This window comes from Geotrypetes seraphini, chromosome 11, assembly GCF_902459505.1.
Source record: "Geotrypetes seraphini chromosome 11, aGeoSer1.1, whole genome shotgun sequence".
Classification (NCBI taxonomy): Eukaryota; Metazoa; Chordata; class Amphibia; order Gymnophiona; family Dermophiidae; genus Geotrypetes; species Geotrypetes seraphini.
This window is the reverse complement of record NC_047094.1, coordinates 35,384,075-35,399,136: the sequence shown is the minus strand read 5'-3', so window position 1 is coordinate 35,399,136 and position 15,062 is coordinate 35,384,075. Positions and strand designations below refer to the sequence as shown.

Genomic DNA, 15,062 nt, shown 5'->3' with positions numbered 1-15,062 from the left:
CATCTGCTTGGTGGGAGAGAGATAGCATGCTAATGAATGTAGATTGGTATGGAGGAGAGAATCCTTGTCCTGTGTCAGCAATGTTGGAAAGATTTGAAGTGTAATGGGCTTCTGTATGCTGAGTTATAAGAGAGAAAGGTTGACATGGCCACCAAGGTGCGATGAGAATCATGGTGGTCTGTTTGTGGCAAAGTTTGAATAAAGTCTTCTCGACTAGAGGAACTGGAGGGAAAGCATAAAGAAACTTGGCCCACTGGTTGAGAAAGAAAGCATCTGATTCCAGACGATAGGGAGTGCAGAGTCTAGAACAGAAAAGAGGAAGTTGTGGGGGGAAACAAATAGGTCTACTTCTGGGGTCCCCCAATCACAGAATATCTGTTATAAGTAGCCACTCGTGAGGTTGTAGGAGTCTGCTCAACTTGTCTGCTTTCGTGCTAGATAAACTGCTTTCAGAAATATGTTAGGAATCATCCAGAACCAGATTTGGATCACTTCTTAGTAAAGTGGACAAGACCCTGTGCCTCCTTGTTCGAGTAATACACGGCTACCTAATTATCTGTTCGAATGAGTACTACTTGATTGAGGAGGCGATCTTGAAATGTGCAGAGGGCATTGCAGATTGCTTGAAGTTCCAGATTGATATGGAAAATTTTCTGCTGATGAGCCCAGCTGTCTTGGGTATGGAGGCTGTCAAGGTGGGCTCCCCAACCAAGCATGGAAGCATCTATTCTTAATATTTTTTGATGTGGTGGAGTGTGAAAAAAGGGCCCCTGGAAAGATTGTCTAGTAACAGCTACCACTGAAGGGACTGACAAAGGTCTGAGGTTACTTGTATCCATTGGGAAAGTACTCCAATGGCTTGAGACCACTGGGTCAAGAGGTTCCACTGAGATAGGCAAATGGAATCACATGTGGAATGCCATGTGGCCTAGGAGATGTAACATTTGACGTGCAGTGAGGTGTTGAAGAGTGGAGACCTTTTGATATTTGTGAATCAGGGTGCCGAGCCTCAGTTGTGGCAGAAAAGCTTGAGCCTGAGTTGTGTCTAGGGGAGCTCCTATGAATTCTAAAGTCTGAATGAGTTGAAGATAGGATTTCTGGTAGTTGACTGCAAAATTCAGAAGTTCCAATACATGAACCGTGGAATTAATGGTCTGGAGAGCTTGTTGCAATGAGGCGGCCTTGATTAACCAGTCGTCTAAGTAAGGGAACACATGAAAGTCGAATAAATGGAGGGCTGCAGTTACCACCACCAAGCATTTTTTGAATCCCCTTCATGCTGATGCCAGTCCAAATGGTAATGCTTTGTACTGGAAGTGGCATGTTCCCACTTGAAAGCAAAGATATTTACTGTGGGCAGGGGAAATGGAAATATGGGTGTAGGCTTCTTTTAGGTCTAGAGAGCAGAGACAGTCATTTTTCTCTAACACTGTTAACAGGGTTCCCAGAGAGACCATGCAAAACTTCTCCTTCACTAAGTATTTGTTGAGAGCACAGAGGTCCAGAATTGGATGGAGACCCTCCAGTCCTTTTCGGTATGAAGAAGTATTTGGAATAGAACCCTCAGCCCCTCTCCTGCAGAGGAACTTGTTCTATCCCATTGAACTGGAGGAGGGCTGAGAGTTCCTGGTGAAGAAGGATCTTCTGAAGGGAGTTGAAAAAAGACTCTTTTGGAGGATAGTTCTGTGGTCTTCACTGTAAATGAAGGGCATAGCCTTGACTCACCACTTGGAGAACCCACTGATTTGTTATTAGGATCCATCGATGGTAAAAGTGGTGAGGTAAAGTCAGAGATATGCTGGCAATGCTCTCTGTAAGAAATCTAAAAGACTACTGCGGTTTGGACTGGGGCTGCAATTGAGTTCTCTGTTGCCTGGGACACATCTGACTTGTTGACCTGGAACAAGAAGGCTGATAATATCTGCGCTTAGAGTAATAGGTGGAGCGCTTGGAGGTATTAGAGCAGGGATCTCAAAGTCCCTCCTTGAGGGCCGCAATCCATTCGGGTTTTCAAGATTTCCCCAATGAATATGCATGAGATCTATGTGCATGCACTGCTTTCAATGCATATTCTGACTTTAAGCGACCTCTTCTGCATACAAGAACAGAGCATATAAGAAATATCTTGATAGTCTAGACCAAGGCACTGAAGACACTAATTATGTGGGTCTGTATCTGAAATGGTCCATTGGCATCGAGTGCACTGCTTAAAGCCACTTGGCACCTTGGACATCGATGGAAAAATTACTGATGTGAAGTCAAAGGGCTCTAAAGCCCAGGGAGGTTGAGTAGGTGGAATACTGAAAAAGATTTGATGCTCCCAGCCTGAGAACAAGCTAAAAAGAGCCCGCAGGCCCGAAGATCCGAAGCTGGGAAAAAAATTTTTTTGAACCAAACAATGGAAAATAGAAGAAAACAAATTATTATGACAAAACTTGAATTAAAAAAATGAACAGGAAGACACAAAAAAGAATCAAAGTTTGACACGCTTAGAGAGACTCTAAAACACAGTTTAGCACTGCGGAAAATTAAGAACTGATGGTCCAGTGAGCTGACATCAGGCAGGAAGGCATCAGCATGCACGCACGCAGTATGGGCAGTCTTAAAGTGACACTACACTCTGTCCGTGCAAGGCTTCGTGGTTGATGTCACCCATAGGTGAGAATATAATGCCTGCTCGCTTCAGATAAAAGTCCATTACAATTCTACAACGATATGGCATGTGCAACACAATGTCTTTATAAAATAAAACTGGTCAAAAGGCATTGTGTTGAATATTTTCATACAAAAAAAGTGTGCTCTCACCTTGCCACGGTGAAGTTGGCTGATGGGAGCAAACGAGCTAGTCGAATAAAGATGTGATTGAGGGCCGTGCAGAATCCACACCATGGAGCATAATACTGAAGCAGGACATCCTGAGGAACAGGCAAAAGAAAAGCTGTCAACTACAGCAACCTTAAATGAAACTAACAGGAAAATACAGAGGGAGCCATCTACGGCACCGGAGGACACACATTGGATGACCACTTTGTCTGAAGTAATCAATTCAGATTAATTCCTCACACCAGCATGCCAGAAATGAGATTTTCTAATGTAGCACACTCTGCATGACCAGTGGAAAAGCATTAATCTAGCCAGTGTTTTAAAATTTTACACTATTGAAAAGATTTTGTATTCTTTTCCCGGTGACCCTTCAAAAGTGCGCAGGACTTTGGCGCGCCGACAATCCCGCGGTGACATTTGCGTGCAGGACAGGGTGTCACCGTTTCCGCCGTTCCCATTAGCGCTCTGAGGGGTGTGTGTGTGTGTGTGGGGGGACCCCCCCCCACTACACTTAAGACGTGTTCACGCTGCCGAGGGGGGAACCACCACCACCACTACACTGAAAACTCCCGTTCTCCTTCCAGCTTTTGCTCTTTTTCAGTGTAGTGGTGGTGGTGGTTCCCCCCCACCACGGTAGCGCAAACACTTCTAAGTGTAGTGTATGGGGTTCCCACCAAGAGCACTAATGGGATTATCGGCGCGCATTTGTCCTGCATGTAAATGTCACTGCGGGATTGTCGGCGCGCCAAAGTCCTATGCGCTTTACTTACGGTACCCTTTTCCCTTTAGGCTGTATTCAGTACTTAGGGAGCAATCAGAGAATGCCTTTGAAATTAATATTATACCCTGAAGGAAAAGCTGTACAACCCTCAGTTGATAACTATTAATGTTGATAGTCTCACACAAACACACGAGGAATTCAAACAATACCTTTTTGCTTAATAACACCACTTGATGGAAAGTGCTAGTTGTAACTTCAGTGATCGGGTGGTGCTTAGGTTCATGAATGGGAGAGCTGCTGACAAGCTCTCTCTTCAATGGGCTATAGATGGTGCTGAAGTTTTGAATAAATGTCTCTAAAATTAAAAAAAAACCAGAGAAAATACAACAGATTCATGGGAATACAGTGCCTGAGAAATCATCTTTGAAATGGCCCCAAACATGAAAAGCAATTTTTGATTTTCCATTTTCCAGTGTAGCTTCTGACTGGTTCAGTAATTCACATTTTAAACTGCAAAATGGAGTATGTGGGATTCTTAGCTGCCTGCTGAACTGTTTCTAAGTGCCAGATGGAGATAACAGCAGAAACAGCCCCCAACATATGCACAAAACAGACACCGGCTACCCAATCCAAATATTAATTTTGGATTTCAGATTAGTCAGCGTTTCTAAGTAAATATATACTAGGTTGCTGCAGTTCATACATGATCTTGCCATTAAAAAGCGGTGTTCTCTGAAGACAGCAGGACGTGTTCTCACTTCTGGGGTGACATCATCCACAGAGCTCCAGTACAGACGCTGCCCAACATTCTTACATTTTCTAGCAGAGGTTCCCATCAGGCAGTATGCATTCCCCAAGGGGTATGTGTACTGGTGGCAGGGGGTACGCAGCGCCAGCATGTCTCTTGCCACCAATGCCATTTTGTCTCCCCTACCCCTTCCTCCCCCGGACTAGCAGCAGCACCCAGCTGTGGCAAACAAGGATTGCTGGATCCAGGATCCTTACCTGCATTTAGTCACCTGCCCTCTCCCTCTCATGGTCCTCTCTGGTGACTCAGCAGTGGCAGGGAATAAGACAGGTTGCCGGCATTGGGGCCTTCCTTCTGCGAGTCCCTCCTACACGGAGACAGGAAGTTGAAAAAAATAGGCAGGACTCACAGAAGGAAGGCCCGGACACCAGCAGCCTGTCTTATTTGCTGTTGCTGCCAAGTTGCTGAAGAGGGTTGCAGGGGGAAGGAAGAGGGGAGACGGCCAGATGCAGATTAGGATTCTGGACCCCATGATCAAGAGGTGTTTCTGCTGGACTGCGGGCAGGGGAGGTGAGAGGGAGAGGTGCTGCTGCTGGACTCAGGGCAGGGGAGGGAGAGGTGCTGCTGGACTGGGGACATAGGTGGTAGGAGGGAGAGGTGCTGCTAGACATAGATGATGGGAGAGAAATGTGCTGGACTGGGGGCAGAGGAGGTAAGAAGAAGAGGTGCTGATGGACTGCGGGGCAGATGAGGGAGAAGAGGTGCTGCTGGACTGAAGGCAGAGGAGGGAGGTGCTACTGGACTAGGGGTAGAGGCGGGAGAAGGAGAGGTGCTGTGGGACTTAGAGTGAAAGAGGGAAAGGTGATGCTGGACTAGGGGGAGAGCAGGGGAGAAACAGAGAGACTGGATCAAGGGAAAGGGGGGGGGGGCAACGATACTGGACTCCGGGAGGGAGAAATGCAGGTTGCAGAGGGACAGCAATATTAAGCATGGAGGGAAGATAAGGACAGAGACACAAGGGAAATGCCGGCTGGAGAAGGGATGGGAACATAGAAAGGCAATATTGATCACAAGGGTACAAAGGGACAAGGACACAGATGTTACATGCAGGACAGGATAGATAAGAGACCAAAGCAAATGGAAAAAATAAAAATGTTCAAAGCAACAAAAGTAGGAAAAGGTATTTCATTCTGAATTTATTAATTGGAAAATCTTGCAGCAGTCCCATTGATTTGTTTTCTCACCAAGTGTTGTATTAGTGTTTAAAGATCTGTTGTAATATTTATAGTGCATTTATTCATACATAAAGGTGATGCTCTTTGAGTCCTGGGAGTCAGTGGTGTTATGATATCGTAAAGTTTAAATTCTTTTTTACACAAGTTTGTGCATACTATTTTGCAGTGGCAGGATTGTGTATTGGCCTTACTAAGATGATATCAAAACTTTTAATATAGTTTGTTAAAACATCAGACAGGGCTTTAGACAATCTGCAGTAACCGCTGTGTGTTGAGCTGTAAAAAAAAACCTGGTGATCTTGTAACTCTCAGTCTCATGAGACAGCAAAATCAACAAACTCTCTGAGAGAAGGGCAGAGTGGCTGAGGGCAGGTGGAAGGTGTGAGAGACAGAAAGAGAGAAGGGCAGAGTGGCTGAGGGAAGGTAGGATGTGTGAGAGAGAGAGAGAGGGGCAGAGTGTCTCAGGGCAGGTAGGATGTGAGAGAGCAAGAAGGGCCGAGTATCTCAGGGCAGGTAGGATGTGAGAGAAAGCGAGAAGGGCAGAGTGTCTCAGGGCAGGTAGGATGTGAGAGAGAGAGAAGGGCAGAGTGGCTGAAGGCAGCTGGGATGTATGTGAGAGAACTTGCCCATAGTAACCAATCAGATTTCATGTTTCATTTTCACAAAGAAGATGAAAAAACTGTATTGTCATTAATGGCAACTGTTATGGAGGTCTTCCTTTTTTTCCTGTTCTTATAAATAGGCCCTGTCTTTGTTTATTTTCATTCAGTTTGTAAGAATGACACTCCACCTGTCAAGGGGCCAGTTTATATGAGACTGAAATATAACAGATCATGCCAAGTATACCTTGGTCTGTACACCAGTTGCAGTGACCTGCATTTGTTATGTATATTGCTCAGGAGTACTTGGTTGAAAAATTTTCAATCTAGGGAGTACTTGGCTTGAAGAAGCTGGAAAATACTGTTCTAGAAGATTTGGCAGGCCCCACTCTGCATGTGCTTCTCATCTGACTCACATAGGACCATCAGTTGGATAAAAAAGCATTAAGAATTCAACTTCTAGGGGAGGTGGAAAGGTATGTGAGAATATATGTCCTGTTGTCCTTGCAGAACACCTGCTACAGCTGAGCAGCTTTGATTTCTCCGAAGGACAAGACATGATGTTCTCACGTGCGATTTCACCAGAATGGATTTGAGGTTTTGGGACATATGCTGGAAGAACAACTAAGATGGAACTCCAACACTAACTTAGGAAGGAACTTAGGATGTGGGCAGAGAACTAGTTTGTTATGGTGAAAACTTTTGTAAGGTGGATCAGCTACTAGGGCCTGCAGTTCATAGACCTTCCAGATCATGTACTTCAGATGACATGAATCAAATGGCTCAAATTGGGTGAGGATGACACTGAGATCCCATTGGAGATTTGTTAGAAGCAAACCTTGCATAAAATGAACTACCTTCTATGTGGTGAAAAGTGCTAATTGCATAGAGGTAAACCCTTAAAAAATTGATTTCTAAACCAAATTCAAGAGAAGCGCAGAAGAAACTCAAGCAGTTTTTGTGTAAGAACATACAATACAAAAAAATAGCCATACTGGATCAGACCAATGGTTCATCTAGCCCAGAATCCTCTTTCTAACAGTGGCCAATCCGGGCCACAAGTAACTGGCAGAAACCCAACAAAATTCCATGCTACAAACCTCAGGGCAAGCAATGGCTTCCCCATGTCTGTCTCAATAGCAGACTATAGACTTTTCCTCTAGGAACTTGTCAAAACTTTTTTTTTTTAAGCCCAGCTACTCTAACCACTTTTACTACACCCTCCAGCAATGAGTTCCAGAGCTTAACTATTCTTTGAATGAAAAAAATATTTCCTCCTATTTGTTTTAAAGGTATTTCCACCTGTAGCTTCGTGGGTGCCCTCGTTTTCATAATTTTTGAAAGAGTAAAAAAATCGATTCACTTATGGCATAAATACACGAGGCGAATCTCTTTCAATTGAAAGGAAAATCCAGAGTGAGAGGGCACAGAATGAGGTTAAGAGGTGATAGGCTTAGGAGTAATCTAAGGAAATACTTTTTTTTACAGAAGTGTGGAATAGTCTCCTGGTAGAGGTGGTGAAGATAAAGACTGTGTCTGAATTCAAGAAAGCATGGGAGAAGCACGTGGGATCTCTTGGGAGGAGATGGTGGATGCTGCAGATAGGAAGACTAGATGGGCCATTGGGCCTTTATCTGCCATCATGTTTCAAGGTATGTGGCTCTGAATACCATGCCATGGCTGGTGGTCTACTGCTACATCCTGTTTGCTTCCTGGCACAAGGGGGTAGGAACCGGTCCCTCCATTTCTTGACATAATAGATGGCAACCTGTTCTAATCCGGACAAACAATTTGGTTTAATAGCTGATCTCTGAAAACATTTTTAGAGCATTCCAAATTGCCCACACCTCTAGGACATTGATGTGACACTTGGTCTTCTGAATGGATTGATGATCTTGAGTGTGAAGCTCATCTACATGAGCATCCCAGGTTGGATTCATCTGTGGTTAGAATTTTCTTTGGAGGAGGGATTTGGAATGAAGTCCCTAGTCAAACTGGTCTGAATTGTTCACCAGAAAATGGATTACCATGACTGAGGTGATTAAGATGGGTATGACATGTAGAATGGAGGTCACATGGCCTAACAATCTTAACATCTGCTGAGCTGTGACCTACTGGCTGATTTGAACCTGACAAGTGATGCAAATGAAAACATCTGTCTTACTTGAGTAAGGTAGGTTCAAACTTGAACCATGTCTAGCAGGGCTCCAAGTGGAACAAAAAAGTGATCCGAAAGGCAAAAACTTGTTGGTGATTTCGAGGTACCAAAGAAGCACTTGCTTGACATCCATCAAATGCAACACTTCATCTCTTTTCTTAGGCCCCATAGGACGAAAAGTGGGCAAACAGACTTCCTGATTGACATGGAAGGCAGAGACTACCTTTGGTAAGAAAGACTGGACCGTGCGTAAGGAGAGCTTCTGTGAACTTAAGGAATAGCTCCCTGAAGGAAAGAGCTTGTAACTCAGAAACCTGTCTCACCAACATAACTGCCACCAGAAACATTGTCTTGACTGTATGATCCAAGAGAAAAGCCTTCTGAAAGGGTTCATAAGGAGCAGAACTGAGCCTCTGCAACACGATGTTAAGGTTTCATGAAGGGAAAGAGGAGTGCACCAGAGGGCGCAACTGTTGAGCCCCTTTAATGAACTGGGTGGTATCTGGGTGAGAGGCAAAGGTTCCTCGTTCACATTGAGCTTGGAAACAGGAAAGACCTGCTACTTGCACATTCAGAGAATTTACCGAGAGCCCCTTCTGAAGTCCTTCCTACAAAAAGTCCAGGACTACAGAAATTGGGGCTCCCCAGAACTCTACATCCTTCAACGCACAGCAGCGCTGAAATGACTTCCAGGCCTTAGCATAGGCTACCGCTATGGACAGCTTCTTCACTCTGGCAACATGGTAACAACGACATCCAAATAATCCTTGCTTGTCAGGGCCACCTGTTCAAGAGCCATGCCATAAGCCCAAAGAGTTCCAGATTCTCGATAGGGACTTAGATCAAGTTTATTCTGTACTTGATATACCGTCTATCAACTTGAACCTACACGGTTTACAATAGTAAAAAATGTAAATATATAAAGAGAATATATATAAAGAGAATATAAATAAATTATATCTATACAGTACTCACCCGATATTCGTGGGGGTTCCATTTCAGGAACCCCCGCGAATGTTGAAAAACCGCAAATATGTTTTTTAGCAGGGGAGACAGGAGAGGGTAGCCAGAGCGCCGGCAAGCAGAGCAGGATTAATTCGTCGAGGGCCCCTAGGCACACAAGTACACTGGGCCCCCTGCCCCGCCCCACCCCTACATGCGCCCAGGCGGAAACAGGAAGCTGCGTCAGAGGGAAGCTTTGGGCAAGCAGCACTGCTTGCACAATTACAGTTCCTGTTGCCTTTCTTACCCGCGTTGCTTGCTTGTCTTACTTTCCATCGATGGGGGGGGCTGCATTGCCGATTGGGGTGGGTCCCGCATTGTCGATCGGAGGTGCCCGCGTTGCTGATCGATGCTGGAGGGGCCCATCGCCATTTGTAAAAAACAATGTTGATGCCCTCCTTCATCATGCCCCCCCCTGACAATTTCGGGCCCTAGGCACGTGCCTACTTGACCTATCCTGCCCTGCCGGCTAGTGAAATAAATCACTCACGGTATGCTCCAACTGCCTCTTCCTGTACTAAAGTCGAGTCTCACCAATCAGGAGCTGTGCTTCTGAGCTTGGATCTTCGACTGTAAAAATGAGGCATCTTGGTGTTCACCGCCGAGACCATCAGATCCATCTGTGGAGGCCCCCACCACTGAACTAAGGTGCTGGATGCCTGTGGAGACAGTAACCATTCTCTCAGGTTGAGTCTATCAACTGAGAAAGTTGGCCTGCACATTTTCTGCACCTGCCACATATGTGGCCAAGATAACCTGCAAGTAAGTTTGCCCACTGGAAGAGAAGTTGAGCTTCTAGACATAATGGGGTGCTTCTGGTGCCTCCTTGCCTGTTGACATAGACTACCACTGTCACACTGTCTGAGAATACTCAGACTGCCTTGCCCTCCAGAGACCTGTCTAGTGCCTCATACACTACACAAATGGATTTGAGATCCAGGAGATTTATGGACCACTTCTGCTGAGTCGGAGTCCAACACCCCTGGACTGGATGACCCTTCCAAAGCATAAAGGCTGGCATTGATTGCTAATATCTCCCAAGAGGAGATGCACAGAGGCATGCCTCTGGAAAAGGCAGCTGGTCTCAGTCACCACATCAGGCTGTTCCTCACTGAAGATAGCCAGGGGAGCAGCTGTTGTAGCGAGTCTAACTGACGGGACCAGTGAGAGAGAAGAGAGTCTTGGAGAGGTCTCATGTGTACTTTGGCTCAAGGAACCACCTCTAAGGTCACTGCCATTGACTCCAGGACCTGCAGATAATGCCAAGCCATGGGAGTCGGTCTCTGTATTAGCTCCAAAATCTGCTTCTAGAGCTTCAGTCTACGTGGCTATAGAAGAAACACATGGCCCAAGGCTGTGTCGAACAAGACTCCCAGGTACTGCAGGTGCTGAATCGGTTCCAGTTGACTTCTTGAAGTTGACTATCCAGCCCAAGTTCTGAAGTAACTGCAGCACTTTCAAAACCGCCAGTTTGCCTTCCTCCTTGGATGGAGCTCTAATAAGTCAATCATCCAAATATGGGTGCACCTGAATCCCAGCCTTTTGGAGGTGCGCTGCTACCACCATCACCACATTAATAAAGGTGCAAGGTGCCGTGGCCAGGCTGAAGAGCAGTGTGGGGAACTGGAAATCACAAGTACCTCCTGTGGGCCAGGAAAATGGGAATGTGAAGATAAGCCTCCGTCAGATCAAGTGAGGCAAGAAATTCCTCCAAAGCTACTGCCACTATGAGCAACCAACCAGTCTCCATGCGGAAATGTGGTATCTACAGAGCCACATTGACTAACTTGAGATCTAGAATCAGTCTGTAGTCATCTGAGGGTTTGTTTTTATGGAGCATCTGCCCGAGCCTAAGGCTGTGTCTGGGACTGGCTTTATGGCCTGAAGAACCAGTAACCTTTTCACCATAGCTTGAACTTTGAGGACTCTCTCTGGCCAGCTAGCCAGAGATGTTACAAAATGGTCTGGCAGAGGAGCACAGAATTCGATTTTGTACCCCTCCTGGATTACATCTAGAACCCAGTGGTCTGCACCAATCTGAGACCAGGCCGACTAAAGGGCTGACAGCTTATTCTCTATCTGAGGGAGCTCGGCCTTTGGCCTGGCGTTATTATGCTTTCTTAGTGGCTGGTGAGGGGTGAGAAGCAAGGCTTGCTGTCTCCAGCCCCTGCTGAATCTCTGATGTGATCCCCTGTGTATCTCAGCAATGCTGATTCCAATAAGCAACCTGCTGCCAGCTTTGCAGGCTTCCCTCTACTGTGGTCCTGCAAGTGAAGAAAGAGGAAGTGACATCATCTAGGGTGGGAACGCGGTAAAGAGAAGACTGCAGAGCTCGTGCAGGCTGCCTGAAGATGTCACCAGTGATTCAGGCCGCATATGGAGAGAGGGAGTGCCGATGCCAAATTTTGCACAGAACAGAGGTAATTCTGTGTGCCTAGGGAATTCTACACAAATTATTCCTCCAGGAGTAATAATTACTGACCCGTAGGAATGATATCAGATTACTAAGCCGTGTTAGTGTTCACAATGCGAATGTCTCCATTTTATTTTCAGGTAACGAGTTAATCGTATTGGCTGGAAATCATAACAATAAAAATACAATTGGAATCCTCTGCACAATTATACTACATACTTATATTCCACCAAAGCCCTTACGAGTTCATGGTAGATAACAATGCAGGAGAACAACTGGACAAGACTTAAAACAGCAGAGCATAAGACAAGACTGGCAACCATTGCTAGCTTTCATTACAGAGTTAAAAGTGCTAAGAGTAATTAAGTCTTGTGACAGCACTTTAATTTGGGAAAAGAAAACAGTTTTTGACAAGGTTTTGAAAAAGGACTCTTCATTCTAGATCTCCAGACAACAAAAGAACCAAGTTAACACTGTCTGATTTCTCAGGATAAGAAACTTTCAATCTATCTTACTAAAACACAGTAAATATTCCCAAACTAGACAACCAAATCGCCAATCTACTGATAGCATCCCTAGACTATACAGCATTTGGAAAAGAAATAAAGACCATACTCTTCAAGAAATCCCTGAAAAAAGAAACAACACCGCAAGTTTCAAACATCACCTCTCACTAAAGCCAATAACCCTAAACAAATAACCAAACTCATTTCTTACTCTCTTTGAAAATGTCCAAATCTCTTTTTGGTAAGATCTTGTTGAAATACTTCCTTGATAATTCTTTTGTAATCCACCTTGAACTGCAAGGTAATGGTGGAATAGAAATCCCTAATGCAATGTAATGTAATGTAATATGGACAAGTGGCTGTGAACAATTGTATCTGTTCTTAAGTCAATCATAAGAATTCAAAAGCCGCCAAACTGAGTCAGACCAAAGGTCCATCTAGTCCAGTATCCTGTTTCCAATAGTGGCTAATTCAAGTCACAAGTATCTGCAGTATCCCTAAACTATTCCGAAGACACCTGAAAATTTGGCTATTTTCAAAAATGTAAATTTCCACTTTCCCCACCACCAACTCCCACCAACCAACACCACCAACTGTATTTCCCTTTTAATTTTTGTAAACTGTATCGAGCTCTATATTTATAGAGAAAATGCGGTATATAAGCTTAAGGTTTAGTTTAGTTTCCATGCTACTTACCCCTAGGGATAAGCAGTGACTTTCACCAGTTTATAGACTATTCCTCCAGAAATTTATTCAGATCTTTTCTAAACCCAGCTAGGCTAACTGCTTTTAACACATTCTCCAGCAAAGAGCTCCAGAACTTAACTATGCACTAAATGAAAAAAAAATTTTCTCTTGTTTTAAATATATTACTAAGTAACTTCATGGCATATCCCCTAGTTTTTGTACTTTTTGAAAAAGTAAACAACTGATTTGCGTTTACCTGTTGTTCCACTCCATTCAGAATTTTATAGCCCTCAATCATATTCCCCCCTCAGCCATTTCTTCTCTTCTGAATTGCCCTTTTAAGTTTTCCTCATATGAAAATTGTTCTATCCCCTTAACCAGTTAGAAGGAGTAATGATCAAACTGAAAACAGAAATTGCTTCAAAATCTTTACATGCTTTAGTATACAGTACATATTTTTGCTATAAAGGTGCCCAGACACAGGTTATTTATAGGGTTTGATTGGATATGTGCATATAGTACTTTGGCTGCTATGCCCCATCAGCAAGACTTCATAAAAACCATTGGCTTCTATGACTTAACATTCCCAAAGCCTATCTTGATCCAGAAGACAAAAATACCTGTGGAAAGCTCCCTTCTCACTCTGATTGTTCAAGGAATTTTTGTTTGTTATTTTATGTTACTGAATTTATTTGTATTCTATGTATGTATTTTTGTAACCCGTTTAGGTTTTAGGCAGGATATAAGCTTGTTAAATAAATAGCTCTAGGGAAAGAAGAATGTGATCCACTGGGGAATCATGGAAGGTTTACCTAAGCTGAGTGGCTTTAAATAGCCCAGTTCGGTACAACTTTTTGCTTTCTACACTGGAGGCTTGGACATACTTGTCCTTTAATTTCTTCCTTTATTTAGTAGTCAATACTAGTGAACATGTTATTAAAGTTTCTTCATGGCATTCCTCATTAAAAATGGTAATATAAACTAGAGTCCATGATGCACTTTAAGATGTCTCATTGCTATTGTGTTTCATTGGTTCATGCCAGAAAGTACTAAAACTATATGCTATGAGGCTCAAAATCGAAAGAGAAAAACGTCCAAAAACCGGCCTAAGTTGGCACTTGGACGAACACAGTCCAAATACGTCCAAGTGCCTATAATAAAAACGGGTTTTGGACGTATTTCTAAACGACCTAGGCTTTCATAGTGCCGCTGAACGACCAAAGCTAAACAGGGCGTTTCAGGAGGAGTGTCGAGGGCGGGAGTTGGGCGGGACATGGGCAGGCTAGACTTAGTCGTACAGTTATCGATGTAAAACATGGTCTAAGTCACAAAAACTCACCTAGTCACCAGATAAGCACTGCAAACACATAAAACAGACCCCCACACACTACCCCAGTGATCACTGACCCCCCCACCCCCATAAAAATCATAATCACACCTTTAAAATTCAACCTCCAGACCATCATCACCTGGCAGCCTGGCATAGGAAAGCCTAGTCGTCCAGCACAGAGGCAGCTTAAGCCGTCTTGGGGGTGGGTTAGGGACCCATGGAGAGGAGGACCCATGCCCATAAGCCCCTGTAATCACTGCATTGATACTTAAACAAGTGCACTCCCCTATACAACCCGAAAACCCTTTTGTACTGGCATATAAGTGGCTCCTGCAGCCATAAGGGCTATTGGGGTGGTAGATAAGTGGATCTAGGGGATTCTGGAGATGGCTTGGGGGGCTCACCATGACCTATAAGGGAGCTGTAGTGAGGAGAAGACATGGCACCCTTTTTGTGAAGTTCACAGGAGTGCCATGTATGGTACCCCACTATTTAGGTTCCATGTCTGGGTGTTCAGTCCATCACTTTGCAGACCCCTCCCACGTCCAACAGGGCTTGTTCTAGGCATTTTTGACTTGGACAAAAATGTGGTATAAAGATGGACGATTTAGCAACTTGGATGATCAGATCAGCAGGACATATACCTAGACAATTTTCAAAACAAAAAAAATTTGGGACATATTTTTCGAAAATGTGTCCTAGGCTGTTTTTTACTTTGGACAACTTGTGACTTAGACGAAAACGGACTTAGACGTCCCTTTCGATTATGCCCCTCCACGGATCATTTTGCTGTTAATAAAAAAAATCTTTCCTATGTATCTACATGTATGTGTCTATGAA

At 44.3% G+C, this 15,062-nt stretch overlaps 1 protein-coding gene across 5 annotated transcripts in view; it reads right to left on the bottom strand.

The window, feature by feature from the left end:
• TXNDC11 (thioredoxin domain containing 11) overlaps positions 1 to 15,062 on the bottom strand; it is a 152,644-nt gene that overhangs the window by 24,156 nt on the left and 113,426 nt on the right. For all 5 annotated transcript variants that reach the window (XM_033963037.1, XM_033963035.1, XM_033963036.1 and 2 more), the window contains 2 exons: positions 3,754 to 3,899; positions 2,806 to 2,915 (listed from right to left, as the gene is read on the bottom strand). In XM_033963037.1, coding sequence (XP_033818928.1) covers positions 2,806 to 2,915; positions 3,754 to 3,899 — 256 coding nt within the window. The remainder of the gene's footprint in view (positions 1 to 2,805; positions 2,916 to 3,753; positions 3,900 to 15,062) is intronic.